A 19,076-nucleotide genomic window follows, 5' to 3' on the forward strand; every position below is an offset into this window, starting at 1 on the left:
AGTCATGCAAAATAAACATACACAAACCCTTTATTAACAATAAAGTAAATACAGTAAAACAATATCTAATAAATATGATTTTTAAGATAAAGACGACATAAAAAGGTATTGAACTGTTTTAAAAGTCGCAATAAACTTGAAACGCACGTCATCGGTGTTGTCAGTGAATCAGGCCAATCGTGGATCAGTTGTGTCGTCATCAGAACCTGTGCAGCTGCTCTTGAGAAGCTGCGCTGGCTGAGTCCTCCGGCTACTCTCGAATCGCTCTCGCGGTACTTTGATGGCATACGTCACAGTCACATGGCGTCGGCGCTGTATCAAGTCGGACAAAATTTCTAACCGGCATGCACTGCTTCAAGTCAGCCGCCGATCGGTCTGCGCAGAGCTGCATGAAGTCGAACAAGCCTAATAAGAGTTAAGCCTTCAGCAAAGTTGTAGGCGAACCTAAACGATGGGAGGAGCATAAGGACATATTTCTGACTACAACTCCCAGCATGCATCAATTCTTTCATTTTGTTTGATTGTCTCGCGGGCTTTGCATTGTTATGGCGGTATCTTTCGAAACTTAAAGTTCAGACGTCAACTGCTGAAATCTTTAAATACCCTCTTCGACTACACAAAGACAGGTACGACATTTTCACCTACAGCTATTACGATATGGTTCGATCTTTTTAAATAACCATCGAAATCTGACATTATATTTGAATGCGTTGTGACGCTTGCTGTGTCTTAAATACTGTTTATGAATTGTAGCTCTGATGCACAATGGCTATAACCTAATGAGCTGCCTAGCTCGACAGGGCATTAATGTCGGCATCTTTCTAGGTTTTAAGATTCAGCCGGAGTGTTATTTTATTTTTGTGATAATTAGTGGTTTTCATTTATGACATATCCAGCTTCTACTCCGAGACAGTGACAGCAAAACAGTTTATATATTAGTGTATTTTGTTTGATATATAGACTTTATTTAATTAAAGTGAGATGCTATTACTTTATTCCTACACTCTGCTACTCTGTGTTTTGTCATTTCTATACAAAGTGCCTTTAGTTCATTCTTCTTTGCTACTATTATGGAACTTTGACTACAATGTAACAAATTCCAAAAAAAAAAAAAAAGTTCTTAATCTTGATTCTGGATCAAATAATCGTTCTGCTATAAATTGTCCTGTCATGTTAAATTACTTCAGATCATGTCATTGCTCTTGATATTTCTTAAACCATACACCAGGAGCAGTCTGTCACAATGTTACATTTTTGCACATTAATACATTATTTGAAGTGTACTTATAGCATTTAGAGTAGAATATGTATGGTGTAAGAGATCAGTGTACCCAAATACTTTTACATATGGCTATGAAGAACTCTCTTCTCTCCTAATAAATCTGAAAAACTATAAACAATATGAATGGATTTGAAGTGAACATCACAATCAGATTTAAAACTGTAAACACATGCATTTCTTTTGTGATCCCATCTTTTTAGGGTTAGAGGTGGGCCAGTATCATTATGTCATCTCCAGCTGGACTCCAGCAAGGGCAGTCTCACTTCCTCTCTCAGTGGATGCCGGACAGCTCCCGCGCTGGGGTGATATTACATGGGTCCCCAGGAGAAATGGAATCTGGGTCCATCCGGAGCCGTGGTAGTCTGGTGGTTCAAGATCCAGATGATTCCTTCAGCTGCCAGTTTGCCCCGCTACCTCTCTCCCGTAGCAGTAGCTGCGGCAGCGTGGACATGTGCAGTCCAGGTGAACGTGGCACAACGCTCAGAGAAATGGAGCCGTTTGGTGCATCTTTAAGCAATGAGATGCAAAGTTTCCAAGACATTTTAAGAAACACACAAGGTCTCCCATTAATAGCTAAGCTTGAACAGGTGGGTTCCTAGTTTTTTTTTAACTAATATGCATTTCGTGGAGCTCTTGCTAAATTACAGATACATCAAGAGTGCACTGACAAATGAATAGTCATGTATCAAGTCATATCAGTAGCCTAATAAAAGCTGTTTTATTCTACATGGAGAGGGTCCCGTCAGGGGGGGTTGTCATGTTGAGATCATATGACCAACAGAATACTTCAATTATCTGCATAATTTGCATTATCCTGGTAATCCCCCTATTATCTAAAACTTTCACTTGAGGAATAAATATATAATGGCTGACTGCAAATAGCACATTTCTACACAGTTAGTGAAACTGAAAACATTTGTTTTTGTAAGATGGGACTAGGTGTCAGTGTAAGTCCAAGACCACTCTTATGTCCGATGTCAGTCAGCGCAATGTAAACATTACTGTGTGCACATTTTAATTTGTCAGCTTGTCACATTTTAATTTGTCAGTGGAGATTTATAGTGAAAATGGACTTAAATATTGACCTGTTTCTCACCCACACTTATCATATATCTTGTGAAGATATGGATTTAACCACTGGAGTTTTATGGAATTACTTTTATGCTGCCTTTCTGTGCTTTTTGGACCTTCAAATTCTGGCCTCCATTCACTTACAGAGCTGAAATATTCTTCTAAAAATCTTTGTTTGTGTTCTGTAGAAGTAAGTCATACACATCTGGGATGGCATGAGAGTGATTAAGTGAGCCCGTTAACATGCACACCATTATGCTGATTACTCTCTAAAATCAGCTTATTTAAAAAATCTGCTAAGGCAAGAAATCTGCGTTTACATGGCATTTGTAATAATCGTGTTATTCTCTACTTTTGATGTCAAACTGTGAAGAGGCAAGCGCTCAGCACGTGTGCATGTTGGATGAGCCTGTAAGAACACCGGGTAAAGCTGGCTCAACACTAGCAGACTCAAAACAACAGGGTTTTACACATGCAGAATGTTTTGCTGAGATCTTGCTTTCTTCAGTCAGAGGTATGACACACTTGCAGATTAAAAATGGTGGAGGTGGATGGTGACACACGTAACGACTCACTGCAACTATCTTTTTCTGACAAAATAACAATATGAGGCAGTCCCGATGGTCAAGTGATTAACACCTCCCACTGAGAGGTGCTAACGGGTCTTCTCCTGCCTGGCTGGTGATTATGTTAATGAAGCTAACACCTTAAAATTATTGGAAAAATCAGCTAGTGTAGAGCTAGTTTAAGGTGTTTAAGTTGCATGCGAAATCAGTAAAAACCAGGTTATTCATAAGCTGTTTAGGGCCTTTACACTGATACAGGAACACAATTTATTGCATTTAAATGCCTGCATGCATTGCTTATTAAGCATAATCGGTGTGAGAACGTGCATGTAAACATGGTCAGTGATGAACTATCCTTTTAAATTAGCAATATTGCAAATATTGGTTGTGAAGAACTTACTTAATGGCTGATTTTTGTATCCAGCTGAAGCAAATGCAACATCGCATGCAGGAGCAGCTTAAAGCCCACCAGAAGGAACCGCTGCATAGAGTACAACAGGAACAGCAGAGACTTCTAGAAATAGCACAGAAAACTGCAGGTACAGGAGTTATGGTGCATATGCCATTCACTTGTACACAGAGCACACTTTAACATCAGGACATCTACCATGGTTGAACTTAAAAAATTGGATTGGGATTAATATCTCTCCATCTGAAGGTAGGGCTGCACAATTAATAGAAAAACGAATCGCAATTACGGCTGCCACGATTATGTAATCGTGAAAACTGAAGATTATAGCGTTCAATTTATGTCTGCTCCTGTTGCATCAATAGTTTCTATTTACAACATGTTTTTGCAGCGGTTGAGTATTCTAACCAATCACTAACATGTCCGTTGAGCAATGAAATGGCAATGGCCAATCAGTGCCACTTAGATTAGTTCTCCATCCTATCAGTAATGACAACCGATCCTAATGCGCATGATCCTAATGTCTGAATGCACAGATGCTTGCTTTAAGTTCTTGCTCTGTTCGCGCAGCACATGAACATTAATACTGAAAAACATCACCTGACACTTGAAAAGAAGTTGAAGAACAAGAGCGAAAAGCACTTTGTAAATATTTTGGATTCATTGCATATTGCACTTGCTTTGAACTTAGATGTTAAATACACTGCAAATTAGCAACACAACAAAACTAAAATGATCCTGTTCTAATCAAGGCACAGACATGGTGTAAATAATTGAGTTGGTATGCTGATTAGACAGCTTCATTTTTAATGCGAGAGTGCAGAACTTTGTGCGGATCGAGCATCACTGAGCTGGCGTCGAAATGCAGGTCTCAAACAGTGTTAAACTGCAGTGAGTGACAGCAATCATCGTAATGGGAGAGTTTGTTGTGTTGCTCGATTTCTGTGTACAATTTATTAAAAATGTAATAACAGTTTTGTTTTGTCATGTTAATTAGTAGGTCATGTGAATTTGATTTGTACAAAATAGCAATAAAGTAATTCAGCTTAACTGTTCTAAGTGTGTTTTGGTGGTGTAGCCAACGTAAATAATATGGCATGAATAGCAAATTTCAGGAATCACCATCATTGTTATCGTGTCTACTCTAATAAGACCCATTTGCCACGCAGCTGGTATTGGTTGATTTAATATTTTCACGAATCGCTAAAACTCTGATCGCAAATGACTTTTTAATTTCCAGGGTGCAACCACTGAGGCCAAAAATTATCTAACGATGATCTTACATGAACAAGATCAACATTGAAGATCTAACTGGATTAATGGCCCCCTATCCCGCCACTAAAGGGCTTACTGAACACAGTAACTTCAGTCAATTTAGATCAGCTGTTAATAAGTTTGAATATTGAATATGCCATATTATTTACTGTACGTGGATTAATAATTTAAGCAGTAATTTAGTAATAATTCAATGTATTCTATACCATAGATATCAATTTACAATAATTTTAATTTGCCTTACCTTAACAAACATTATTACAATATACAATACAATATGATGCTTAAAAGAAACTGGAGCGCAGCTCATATCCACCTTTGAAATCTGCTACTCTGAAGAACCACACGGTTGCTTTGTGACGTCACATTAATTACAATGTTTAATCAACATTAATAATCATGATTGCAATATCAAGAGCAATAATCGACAATTATGATTTTTTAAAGAAGCTAAACTGAAAAAAGAAGGTTCGACCCTGAATTTTGATCAGATGAGTCGTGTTTTATTGTAAAATTACTATAAAAGCACACATGGCATTGCACATACTGTATTAATGCGCCAGGATCCTATTTTGCCTATGCTTCATGTTGTGGCTAAGAACGGCCCTTACCCACAACCTCTCCTGGCTTATTGCTTTATTTAATCGAAAATGTAATAAAATTTGACCTACTTTCTCCATATATATCTAGAGTCCATTATGTGGAACCAGGAACAAAGTGTAGTAGAGTTGAACACTAGACATGATGACATTAATCATGATTACAAAGAATCAATTCAGTCTACAATTGAAGATCAAACTGTGTATGGGAAAGAGTGTGACCCAGAGCCAGAGAACAGGTATGCATCAAAGCTGTATTTAAAATATATAAACAAGGATAGATGCATGATTGGGGGGAGAGCCAAATGTATATTGATCTGTCTAACTGTGTCATGTATGTGTTGATTTCTATAAAGACCTATTAGATCTGGTTTTGTTGGGAGAACATTTGAGGAAATACTGGAGGAGCAGCTCAAGATGGAAGATCAGAAACGAATGGGCAAGGTCAGATATTGGACATGCTTCAGTTAGTATCAACTTCAGGTTACTTTGTGTACAAACCTTAGAGGACTTATGAATTGTTGGTTGTGATGTGAAAGACTGCATTGTTTTCTTTTCCTGTATTAAGCTACGTTTTTTTTTGTTGTAGCGTGAAAAAATAATACAAATGCAGACTGAATGAAGAGATTTTGAATAGAAGTGTCTTGAATATCAATGTCTTAAATATCTCATTAAAAAAATCAGCTTGGCATCAAACCTTTTGCCTAAGGGCGTGGCAGAGTACTTAGTTACTCAGATCTGTAGTTGTTTGCTATATCTTTTTATATGCACTGTTTGAGGTATAGATATCTGACTTAACTGATGTTCTGAAATATAATGAATGTGTTTAAAAGTTTTAATTTAAATTTGTCAACTCTGCAGTATAGCACAATCCTTTTGTTGCATTTGTTTCTTATAATGTAGTGTGACTTTAACTAGTAATCCAGATCTGTCTTAATATCTGTTTTCATAATTTACTCATGCAGAATGCCCCTGCTGAACTCGTGAAAGTAAAGAGACCTTTCCTTAAACGCGGAGAAGGTCTAGCCAGGTTTACAAGGGGGAAAGCTGTGGAACTGTCACACAGAAAAAGTCCACCAAACCCAATGCCCACATCATGCCAAAATCCCAAAGTTTCCCAAGACCTGGACATGAGATCCAAAAGGAAATCGGTTTTCAGCAAAAATGAAGGCTCAAAATCCACACACCCTGTGATCCAACGCAAGACTGCAGTGCTCAACAAAGAGAACTTTCCTCTAAATAAGACTGCAGCGGTAGTTACCAAGACGACTGTTCAACCCTGTGTTCTTGGTGCACATCAGGGTCAGAATGTAGGTTCCATCTTGACTCAGTACCAAAGCCAGAGAGATCCTTCATCTCCGCAGAAGGTCAACAGTATCACTAATACAGATGCTGTTAAGGAAGGTGCATGTAACTCTGGAGAGGATAACATTTGTGTTGCGGAAAACTCATTTGAGGTGTGGTTCACAGAGCGAAGGGAGCGCTGGGAGCAAGATCACTGGCGTGAGTGCGCTGAACTTGGTGAATTTGAGTTGCTAGAACAAGCAGCGGATGAAATATCCTTCTCCAGCAACTCGTCCTTCATCAGCACCCTCCTTCAAAGAGACCGCAGGCGTCTCTCCTCCACGCCCATAAAATTTTCAAATCAACCTGCACTACCTAGTCGTGGTCAGGGTACTGCAGTAGCTCCTTGTCCCGAGGCAGGCCATAGTGTATCTGTACTTCCCACAAACAGTGTGTTTGTGAGAGATGCTATCATCATGGGGCAAAAGTTACTAATGAGCAAGCTCTCTGAAGAGGAAGCTGACGAAAAGTTAAAGGATGACAAAAATCTCAACACCTCACAGTGCAGCACCTCAGAGTTGCAACACCATCCCATTTTGTCCAATCCACCCATAAGCCACTGCTTTCAAGTTCCCACCCTACCTTATGATAAACGTTCCTATCAGGACAAGGACGGAGCAAGCAGTCCAGAGGGGGACAAGAGAAATTCCAGTAACAATGGAGACTCTACTCTGGTAGACACAAGGGGCCAATTAGAGTTTGATGATGATGATACCTGGAATGAACCTGAGGATGTGACCTGCAATCCTACAGTGGAATCCTTATCAGAAAGGGCACTTAAAAGGAAGGTTGCCTTCTCTAAGGGAGAAAAATTAGTAAGTGGTAGTCCCAGTGCAGTTGGAAAGGAGAAAGAAGCTCCACCCACATGCCAGTTGGTATCAAAGCTGTTTCCAGCACTAAAGATAAAAGTCTCTCCTTCGGTAAAGGTGCAGGAGCCACAGACCTTGCACAGTGAAGGAGCAGGTAATTGCAAAACTTTTGGCATGAAATATGTCAATAACTTTTTCTTTTTTTTTAAGAATATTTCAAAGCTAGGTCCATTTGTCAATTGAAACGCTTGTCAGTTTTCCTTTTAAATGTAGAATCATAAAGGGTCCTGTTATATCTTTAAACAGATATGAGCTGTGAAATAGACAAAATCTTTAGCAGGTTATTGTGGTGACACAATACACTAGACAATCCCTGCATCTAGTTTAGGGTAAAAATGGCAGTTTCCCAATGCATCACAATTTTCATTTGAATGATCTCAATATTGATTCTTAAATCCCAAGATCAATCTTTTATTCTATGCAAACCGTCCACTACAATGAGAGGCATTCACTTGCATTTGCAACCAAATTTCACACTATGTGACTGTGAATGTTTAGATTTCACCAGTAATTGTGTAGTATAGTGGAGTATTCAGCAGCAAGATCCTTCACTGACTGTTTTTATTTTATTTTATTAACTTTTTCTTTTTATTGATTCATTAAGTTGACGTAGAAAAAAAAAACATTGAATACAAATTTTACTCCCAATACTACCCCTCGCCAATCACCAACCCCACCCCGACCCCCAACGAACATCCCCGTGGTCACACATAAATACACACACACACACACATAAAAAAAATGCCAAATAACAGTTCAAATGCGAGATAACAGGGTGTAACTTCTCAGATTTGATTGATAGAAATGCTTTGCGATGGCGAAATAGGGGCAAGAACTTCCTGTTCAATACAAAACCAGGGAGGGGCTCTCTCAGGTGGAAGTGACCAATGAGCAAAATGTCTGAGACCGAATGTATAATAATAAAACTAAATCTTGGGTAGGCCTATCCCACATTAGTCAATCAGCCTATGTAACTTATTATAATGTAATCTGGGATGCATACCATTACAAATGAAGGACTTCGCTATGCTATCAAATTGCTTAAAATAAGAGTGGGGGATTCTGCAGGGAGAGATTGTTGCAGGTAGTTGAATTTTGGAATACAATTCATTTTAATAACATTTAACCTTCCCAATCATAGATAAATGTAATGAAGCCCACCTGTCCACATCGCTCAAACCTTTTTATGAAGGGGTCAAAATGAACTCTAAATAAATCACACAAATTTGCTGGGAATAAAATGCCCAAATACTTAGTACCCTGAAGGCGCCCAGCTGAAAAGCTGTCGCTGGGCAGTACGCTGTCAGAGACAAAGCATCAGATTTAGACAACTGACTCTGTATTCTGACAAATTAGAAAAGGTATTCATAATTCTGTGGAGGCAAGGCATAGATCTAGTGGAGCCGGGGACGAATAAGAAAATATCATCTGCGTAGAGCAAAATCGTATGCGTCATACCTCCAACCCCTGGAAAATAATCCTCCCCTCTCACTGCGGCCGCTAATGGTTCCAGGGCAAGACAGAACAATAATGGGGAAAGAGGGCAACCCTGCCGGGCACCCCCATCCATAGCAAAACAATCTGAAATTAATCAATTTGTTTGTACTGCCACAACCGGGTGTCTATAAAGTAAACAATCCAATAAAAGTATTCCCAAACCTGTATATTTCCAAAATTTTAAAAAGATAATCCCATTCTACCATATCAAATGACTTTGATATGGTAGAATGGGATTATCCACACAACTTTTTCCAAAAATGTATCTTAAATCTAAAATGTGACCAGGAAAAATTAGGAATTTAGACCAATTAGGAAAAATTATATTTTCATATTGTACCTCATTCCCCTGTATAATTAACCGCATTAGCTGGGAGAGAATTTATTTTATAAGTAAGCAAAAGGGACAACTACAATTATACCCAAATGAATCAATATCACCATGCAATTTTCATGAGCTATTAATTTATTATAGACGTCACAACATTGGCTTGCCTTTACTTCACAGCGATTTGGTGCTACCTGGGGTTTTTGCCTCTCATTTGCATAAAGTTTCTGGGCATTGCCCATCTGTGGCAGGGCGGGCTGGGCTGTGATTCCACACACCCAACCCCTAATTAGGCTGATTAAGCCCAAGAGAGATAAAGGCGACCAGAGACGGCAGTGTGACAGTTACGGGCAACTGCCTGACACCTGTGTGTTTGTCTTTTTGTTAAAGTTTATTATTACAATATTATTTATATTGTTAAGCCGGTTCTCGCCTCTTTTCCATTGAACTCTAAGGGAGAAAAATTAGTAAGTTGTAGTCCCAGTGCAGTTGGAAAGGAGAAAGAAGCTCCACCCACATTCCAGTTGGTATCAAAGCTGTTTCCAGCACTAAAGATAAAAGGTTTTCCTTTCGGTAAAGGTGCAGGAGCAGGTAATTGCAAAACTTTTGGCATGAAATATGTCAATGTGTCAATAACTGTCAATTTTATATTCCCCCCTTGCAAGCCTGCAGCCTTACTTTCATGAGAACCCAAGAACAAATTTGAAAGAGCCAATCAAAGCAGACCCAATCTGCATGATATTACTAAATCGTGCTTGGGTTTAATTTTTTATTTTCTTCCAGCTCAGTCAAGGCTGCTTCGTGAGCGTTTGGTGGAGCTGGAAACTGAGATTGAACGGTTTAAATCTGAGAATGCAGCACTGGCCAAACTAAAGCAGGAGAACCAGGACAAAATAGAGAATATCAAGTATGGCAAGTTGTGAACAGACTAGGTCTACTACAGTCTGTTGTACTAATAAAGCACATGTAAACTAAAAACTTGTAAAATAAAATGTAACATACAGGAAAGAGAGGGCTGAATTTGAAAAGAAGAGGATGGAGGAAAGTGCAAAGTGGGAGGAGTATAAAAGGGAAGAGAATAAGAAACTGCAACAAGAAAAGAAACTTTTCAGAAAGCATGCAGCAACTGTGAGAGCAAGACCAGACAAACAAGAACGAGATGAGATCCAGGTCTGTTTCTTTAGTCTCTTTTTTGTTGTTTTTTCTTCTTCTTTTTATATATATATATATATATATACACACACACACACACACACACACACACACACAGTGTCCTTGTTATACATATTACAAGTACTAAATTTAGTAATAACAGTAAATTATGCATAATTACAAGCAACTAACCCTAAATCTATAGTAAGTACATGTTGTTCATTAATTTTACTCAGTACTTGTGTAATTGCACTGTAACAAGGGCACTGTAAAATAATGTTTAGTTTAAACTAGTTTATAGTTTATACATTAAGATTTTATGGTTTATGTCTGTATTAGGCTCTAAAGCAACAGATAAACGTGCTGCAGGAGGATTTATGCAAACGAGAAGCTCGTTGGAGCAACACACACAGACGTCTGCTGCAGCAGGCAGATGCCATGAGTGCAGAGAATGCGTCTCTCAGAGACCAAGTGCGGACACTGGAGAAATTGCGCCTCAGTGCATGGAAAAATGCTGAGAGTGAACGAGAGAGAGAGCAGGAAAGAGGAAAGTTCTGTACGTCAGGCAATAGAATCTGTACCGGATCCAAATGTTCAGATTCCAGGGTAAGTGTATAGTGGCTGTTCATTTTTAAATGAAAAACATTTTCAATGAAGCCCTTCATAGACAGCTAGATTATACACTCCTCCATTACATATAAATAATTGCTTTTTCAAATGACATAAATACACTGCTTATAGAAAATAATCATACCCCTTTGGAACTTGTTTTTGTCTTAACAGTCTGAAATCAAAACTCATAAAAAAAATAATAATTCTCAACTTTATTTATAAATGTTGCCCCCTACATCATTCAAGTAAAAAAAAAAGGTAATAGTTCCAAAAATGTATAAAAGATGAAAAATTAGAATAACAGGTTTTGAAAAGTGATCATACCCCTGGATTTAATACTTGTCGAGCTAACTTTTGCTGTAAAGAAAGCCATCAGTCTGTTCTCTAGTCTACAAACTATGCGCACCTAGATTAGGGAATATTTTCCCATTCTTCCTTGCAAAATTGTTAGAGTTCAGTCAAATTGTGGGCTGAGTGGTTATGGACTGCTCTCTTCAAGTCCATCCACAGGTTTTCTATTGGATTTGGGTCAGGGCTCTGACTTGACCACTCAAGGACTTTGACCTTCCTGTCCTTAAAGGTGCTATATGTAAGATTGACAACAAGCGTTTGAAATTGGTACGGCAGTCCAAATTAAAATATTGGTGAGTTGTCTGCCCTGCCCAAGACTCTAAGATCATGTGGGTTGCCAGAGTGTTGACATGCAAATTAGCCAACTGTTTTAAAGGATTTATGAGCTTTAAGCTGTCTCCATCTTCCAAAGGCATCTCCAAAATTTATACTTGTTTTACTACGCCTCTGGTCATGGTGGTTTTTAGATGGATGGCGAAACTTTTTAGGTTGGGTGGAATCCGTTATCTCTGATCCAGTTCGTTTGCTGGCTTCCATGGCTGCAGCACACAGTATTGTTTGCCTGCAAACTTGTTCAAATCTGGCAACCTGGCAGTGTCAAAATATTATTGGTGAATGGGCAGTGGGCGGGATCACACAGGTCAAAACATAAACAGAACTTCCGGCCCGGAATGGAAACTTCAAAGTAGAATATACTGGCTGTAGCATTGTTATCGGAGAAGCCAGTATTTCAACGTAGCAGGTTTCCTTTCTCTAATGACATATTATGGTCATTTTATGATTTAGTAAATACCTTTAAGCCACTGCGTTGTTTTTCTGGCAGTGTTATTGTTGTGCTGGTGAACCACCTATCTGCATCCTTTTTCCCTTCAATCCTGACCAATTGCCCAGACCCTGCTGAAGAGAAACACCCCTACAACATAAGGTTACCCCCACCTTGCTTCACAGTAGGTATGGTATGGTATGTTCTGGGTGATGTGCTGTGTTTGGTTCTCTCCAAATATAGCGCTTGGAATTCAGTCCAAAAAGTTCAAACATTTTTGTCTCAGCTGACCATAAAACGTTTTGTCACATGCCACCAGAATCTTTCAAGTGTTTTTTTGTTTTTGCAAAGTGCTAACGAGACTTAGTGTGGCACTTTTTAAAAAAAGGCTTGCTTCTTGCCATCCTGCAAGCTTTGTGTGATTGGCTTGGGAAATTGTTGTCACATCTGTTGCACAGATCGATCAACCTCAGCCATAAGGGCATGCCTTCAAGGTTGCCTTTATTCTCTTGCTAGCTTCACTGATCAATATCCTCTTGGCATAGTCATCCAGTTTGGAGGGATGGCCCAGTCAAGGCAAGGTTTTGGTTGTGCCTTTACACAATTTATATCTCAGAATCATTTCATCAAAGCACCTTTCCAACCATGGTGAATTCTTGAATTCTTTACAATGCACTACTAGTAATGGAATACCTGGTTTTATTCTGAAGTTATCAAAACCACCACTAACATTAAAGTCAGGTGGGGTGCAGTTAGGTTGGTTGCACCTAACCTAACCACTAGAAGAAGTTAGAATTAATATACATTTCCAGGGTGTAACGTGACGAATAAAGATTTTGATGATAATCGGTATATTAATATTCTATAGGCACTGTACATTTTAAATTTGTGCAAAATTACTTTCTTTCATAATAGTCTGTTTGTGTCTAGAGTGCTTCCCAGATTTCAAAAAGCAGCAGCAGCTGGAAGGGAAATCCGGAGACACAGACAGCTCCCACAGTCTTCGGTATTGAAATGCATATTGTATTGTACTTGTAACAATGATGGAGTTGACAAGGACTTTTTCCACATTTACATCTGTCTGTACTTTTGTTGCCATTTAAAATGAACCCATTTATTTCAACATGTTTTGCCTCAGATTCTTTCTCTGATCAAGTGAAAGAGGGGATCAGCTTAAAAAATGACCACAGCCCAGTGAGAACCCAGTGCTCAGATGTACTGATTTTGCCTGAGATGAACAATCATACTCTTCCCAACATGGCTATTATTGGACAGTCAGAGGAGGAACAGGAAGAGATCATGCATGCAGACAGCAAGGTAAACGTTCAGTCTCACGTGGCTCCAACTCAAAACTACAAAATTTTGTAGAGTTGTTCTAAAATAAGCAGGGCAACAGAATGCCTTCATGAGTGTCCCTTCCACAACACCATTAGTGAAGTGGAGAGATGATGGTCAGTCTCATTACAGAAGTACTTTTCTTTTATGCATATATAAAAAAAACAAAGACAAACTGTAAGAGCTTGAATTTAACTGAAGACTGATGAAATTTGATCCAGAATTTTTTTTCCACCACAAAAACCTTTAGATATAAACATGAGTTTCCATCCAAGGATTTTTGGCGAAAAAGTTTTAGCGCATTAAAATAAAGCTGATGGAAATGCTAATTATCGCTAAAAGTGTCAACCTAATATGTTTCCGTTTAACTCTAGCGCATAACTCTATGTTGATACTTCAAATGTCATGAAAAACTGGTTTGGAAACACTTTTTGTCGAGAAAATTGGCATTAATGCATAAATGTAGTGTCACATGACAGAGTTTACCCCAAACGTTAGCCTGTGTTAATCATGACGACAAGGTACTGTATATACATCCATGAAAGCTAATTTATTGTACAGGATTATGGATTGAGTTTAATGGCATATAGATCCGATACTGCAATCGTGACACTTCCAGGAGTGCCAACACAAATCTCTCGTATCATGCATGTCGACAAGTGCACTGAGAACAAATGAAGGGCCACTCTTTGTGATTAATTTAATCGCAGTAGCCATCCGTTTATGTTGCTTTTACACACCATTTCAAATAATAGATGGCAGTCATGGAATTAGTCCACAATACAAAAAAACTTAATTTCTAAAACATAATTAATAAAAAACAAGTTTTAAATTAAAAATATTCAATGCTCAGAGAAAAGCATCAGTGCTTTTTTAGAACACTAAAATATAGCCCAATTCTATCAAATTATTTAGTTTACTTTTGAAAAAATGCCAGCAAAATTCCCTGTATAAAATTAAATAAATTATCAAATGAAAAAAGCATTAAATTAAAAAAAAATTAATTGCCAAAAAAAAAAAAAAAATAGACCTATATATATGCCTTTTCTTTACATGAACTGTTCTGTAGATTAATAAAGTTGGTTGAATGACATTCTCAAAATGTTCTACACTTTCAAGGCTATAAACTATCAGAACTATTTGTCCAATTCTGACTTCACTTTCAGAAAACGAGCTTTTGAATATCTTAAAACTTTTAAATATTTTAAATCCAATCCTCTTTACCTCTGATCACATTTGCTGAGCTTCTTCACAAAATGTAAATTGCATTATGACACTAAAATTTATTTGAGATGACAATCAAATTCAGTTCATTGTTAAAAGTTGGTAGACAAATATGCTGGACATAATGCAATTGTGATGGCAATGCTTTAGATTAGATGATTGTTCAAAATAGCCTATTGAATATCAGGGATGTATCATATATGTAAACCCTGATAGTAAATTTTTTTTCTTTTAATAGCTGTGCACACATCATATACACATCGATGGATGGTCCATATACTAAGACACAAAGTTTCCCCACTTCTTGGTGCAAGTTGCCAGCTTGAACAGGGCCATGATGATTCGTTTTCGGGTCAGAACCGGTGGCAACCTGCAATTGGCACAACATCAGGACCAATATTATAGTCCTATCAGAAGGGCAACTGTTCCCTTTTGATTGCAATTCTTCATCTTCTGATTTCATTAATTTGTGAAATTAAAATGAGAGTAAGCTGGCTAATTTCAATGAATTGTCTCAATACTCTCCCCATTTTACCAAAACTTTGGAGGAAAAAAATTAGGGACATCTGGGAGGCGAATTAGCGATGAACACACATTTCTGTATGGAAATGGCTTAAGGGCAGATTTCTTTTGCAATAAACCAAAACTTATGCGACAAAGTGTTTTTTTTTTAGGCATGACATCATCATGCACACCCATTTTTATCGATAAAAGGCCATATGAATGGACAAATTTCGCAAAATTTGTTTTACGCATTTTTACTTTGTTGATAACAGAGCGAAAAGTGGATGGAAACTAGGCTACAGTTGCATTCAAACTAATGTGGAAATGGCATGCATCTTAACCCTCTAGATTTTTATAGGGTGTAATAATTGGGGACATATGTGCCTTTTCAGAGTATTCACTTCAATTCACTGACTTGTATGCATGTATCTCTCAGATAGAAAAGGTGCTTCCTGATGGAGGGCGAATCATTGTTTTCCCAAATGGTACGAGGAAAGAGCTCTCCGCAGATGGACAGATGGTTAAAGTAACATTTTTCAATGGAGATGTTAAGCATACAATGCCTGATCAAAGAGTGGTGAGACTTACAGACTGGATGCATGTATTTCCATCTCTTACCATACATTTGGCTCCAATGTAACTGATTATTAAGTGTTTAATATAATGTATTTTATATGGTAGATTTGAGTATTTAAAAGTGATACTGAGGGCAAGATGCATTTTACTGTGAATATTAATGTTTAATAAGTGAATTAAATGTTTGTCTTTAATGGTTTAAGCAGTTTCATTCTCTTTCAGATTTATTACTACGCAGAAGCCCAGACCACACACATCACGTACCCTGATGGTATGGAAGTGCTTCAGTTTCCTAACAATCAAACAGGTGGGCACAAATTCTTTCAAAATTTGGTTTTAGTCCAGTGTATACTTTTTTGGTGGTTAAGTTAATTTTCAAGTTCAAACATCTCTTTACCCTTCCTTACAGAGAAACATTTCCCAGATGGTCGTAAGGAAATCACTTTCCCTGATCAAACAGTTAAAAGTCTTTATCCTGATGGGAGAGAGGAAAGTGTACTCACAGATGGAACAATAATACAACTGAATCCGTGAGTTACTCCACTCCATTGTGTTATAAGCATATATTAAGTCAAAACAATCAAACATTTTTATAATGCTTTCTTTCAGGGATGGTAGTAAGGTGATCCAGTTTAATACAGGTCAGCGAGAGGTCCACAATACAGATTTTAAGAGACGGGAGTATCCAGATGGTACGGTAAAAACTGTTTACTCGGACGGACGGCAGGAGACCCAATACCCCACAGGTCGTGTGCGCTTAAAAGATGCACATGGTCAAGTCACTATTGACACCAAGGCATAAAAGGTCTAAAACTTGACACATTGTTTTATTGAAAATTGAATGAAAAGTGGACTTGAATTAATATACCATGTGAATGTATATATTGTGTTAATGTGTGAAGTATTTAATTGTGTATTTTTTGTAAATTAAATCTTTTTATAAACTGGTTTAAACACTTGTCAGAACTAGAGTTCAAACACCACCAAAAGAATAAAACCTGAAAAGGTTCATTTGAGAAATTTAGCCCTCACTATGGTTTTCCCTTGATTTCACAGTGGGTTCATACACATTTTTACCAATAATTTTCTATGACATTTGAGGTGAATTTTCATGACCATACATTACCTAAAACTTCTATGTACACATGTCAAATAAGAAAAATACATGTCAAAATGTACCACAGTGTATCTTATCTAATATGAATGACAATGGACAAGATATTTTGGTCCCAATGCAAGATTAAATATTAATAAAATAAATGCTTTTAGGATAAATGAGCCGCAGGCCACATTAAACCAGGTCTGATCTATACATTTGTTATGATTAAAACAGCAGACTTTAACTCTGTCTGGTGCCAGAAACAATGACACAGTCAAGTGTTTGAATCCTATTAACTAGAAGCTACTGACATGTAAAACTAATGCATTGTTGCCAGGACTTGCACTCTAAAATTGGCTTTTTTCACCTTTTAAAATATAAATTATCCTTGGCTATACAGTATATGAGAAAAATTTAGGAAAACCTTTGATCCTTTCTGCTGATGTCAGCCTCTGTTTCCTTGAAGTGTGGAGCACTTGCTCATTGACCATGTGAATGAACAACACACTGCTATATGGCATTTCTGTAAAATGAGACTGCCATGTAGTGGTAGCTGCTTTGCTCTCACAAAGATACGTATGGATCGTGCAAAGCAAAACCAGCAGAAAGGAAGTCTCAAAATCTAAATGAATCAAAGGGAATCATATGTCAATGAATGTGTATCTCTTGTTCCACATATGCACATTCAGTGCTTCACAAAAACAATGAGTTTGATTTGGAAGATCTCCCTTTGGTTGTACAAAAAGTAACCATTGTATTCACAAATCTGTCTATTTGTACAAATTCCAGCACATTTATTAATGACAAATTTTACAGATACCAGTTCAAATGCATTTTTTTAAGGGTTGAAATACACATTTGTTTATATATTTTTTTTTCCTCAAATTAATGGGTAGATGTGCACACATTTATGAATACATTTAGGACTTTTCCATTGGTAGTTGTTTATGAGTTGGCCATGGTAGAAACAGCCAAACAAAAGTCTCAAAATACAAATTAATCAAACCGAATCAACCCAAATAGACATCAGTAAATGCATGCGCTTCACTTGATCCATTAATGCACATTCAGTACTTCACATGACCATTTTGTGTTTGATTTGGAACATCTTCCTTAGGTTGCACACACAAATTGTAATACATTTATAAGAAAGGGATCATCGGTGTTCACAAGTATGTCTTTATTTGTACAAATCTCAGCACATTCATTTAATTTTGAATTTCACATACACAAGTTGAAAGGCATTTGTCTGTGAATTGTAAAATATATTTGCAACATTTATCAAATTGATTGAGTAGTAGACTTGTGGATACATTGACACCCGGGACGGAGAGGTTTGGTGACCTTGGTGCGTGCACATGTTAAGTTTGTATAGAGATGATTTCACCTCTAAAAGAACTAAGTTGTGCCAAAAAATAATAATAATAAATAAATACTAAAACAGCAATTGCGAGTGGGGTGGCCAGGCTTCGGACCGTGGTGGCCACGGCCAACCCTGGGTACCCCCTAGCTCTGCCACTGTTTCCATGACATTTCCAAGCCTAGAAAACACAATTTCTAAATTTCATGACTTCCAGGATTTCCATGACCATATACCCTGTTCACTGTGGAGGCCCAAACCTACAGAAATAATAAATGTAATCGGAAAATAAATAAAAGGAATAAATGTCTTGTTAACAAATATAACTTATTTTTAATTAAATGTAGTCCTGAATTTATTTTGTATGACTTTTTTCCTTTATTATTTTCTGTACTTTTATTTATTCATTTAGCATTGTTTTTATTTATGTGTTAATCTATTTTTATATTTATTCCCATATACATTTATTTCCATATTTAAATATTCCCATATTTATTAATAAATGCATTTATTTTTACATCATTGGTTGAGAGCTCTCGTATAGAAGCGTCATATAGATCGGCTATCTATATGATGCCCCCCCTCCCCAGAACATCCCCAGGTGGAAATTTAAAACGGCGGACTTGAAAAAGTTTAAGGAAGTTAGTGAGGCTAAATTGTTAGGAATTGTAAATGATAAACAGGAACCTGAGGAATTAAATCCAATTATGAGATAATTTGTAGTACCACTGAGGAGGTAATTGGGAAAAGTTTAGGAGAAAGAAAAGGGAAAAGTGTGGACAGAGAACTGCAGTGAGGTAGTCTCAATTAGAAATAAGGCGTTTAAAAAGGTAAAGAAAACATATTCCTTTCAGGATGTG

General features: G+C 37.5%; 1 protein-coding gene across 2 annotated transcripts; it reads left to right on the forward strand.

Moving 5' to 3' along the window:
• Positions 1–491: 491 nt before the first annotated feature.
• On the forward strand, positions 492–16,700 carry cenpj (centromere protein J). Of its 2 annotated transcripts, XM_052142679.1 has the most exons (15): positions 492–626; positions 1,483–1,869; positions 3,344–3,458; positions 5,294–5,441; positions 5,559–5,646; positions 6,168–7,509; positions 10,024–10,147; positions 10,245–10,410; positions 10,732–10,998; positions 13,049–13,124; positions 13,257–13,435; positions 15,618–15,758; positions 15,980–16,064; positions 16,167–16,287; positions 16,367–16,700. In XM_052142679.1, exons 2-15 carry the CDS (start codon positions 1,507–1,509, stop codon positions 16,557–16,559), a joined length of 3,408 nt encoding a protein of 1,135 aa, XP_051998639.1. In that variant the 5' UTR covers positions 492–626; positions 1,483–1,506; the 3' UTR covers positions 16,560–16,700. The 2 variants fall into 2 exon arrangements, with proteins under 2 accessions (XP_051998639.1, XP_051998640.1); XM_052142680.1 differs by lacking the exon at positions 16,367–16,700 and having other exon boundaries at positions 15,618–15,666; positions 16,167–16,286.
• Positions 16,701–19,076: the final 2,376 nt, after the last annotated feature.

The sequence above is a fragment of the Xyrauchen texanus genome, chromosome 14 (genome assembly GCF_025860055.1).
Source record: "Xyrauchen texanus isolate HMW12.3.18 chromosome 14, RBS_HiC_50CHRs, whole genome shotgun sequence".
Classification (NCBI taxonomy): Eukaryota; Metazoa; Chordata; class Actinopteri; order Cypriniformes; family Catostomidae; genus Xyrauchen; species Xyrauchen texanus.

Coding starts and splice junctions, on each gene's coding strand:
- cenpj (XM_052142679.1), top strand. CDS start 1,507: ATGTCATCTCCAGCTGGACTCCAGCAAGGGCAGTCTCACTTCCTCTCT. Junction 3,459..5,293: donor AATAGCACAGAAAACTGCAG/GTACAGGAGTTA, acceptor ATATATATCTAG/AGTCCATTATGTGGAACCAG. Junction 5,647..6,167: donor ATCAGAAACGAATGGGCAAG/GTCAGATATTGG, acceptor TTACTCATGCAG/AATGCCCCTGCTGAACTCGT.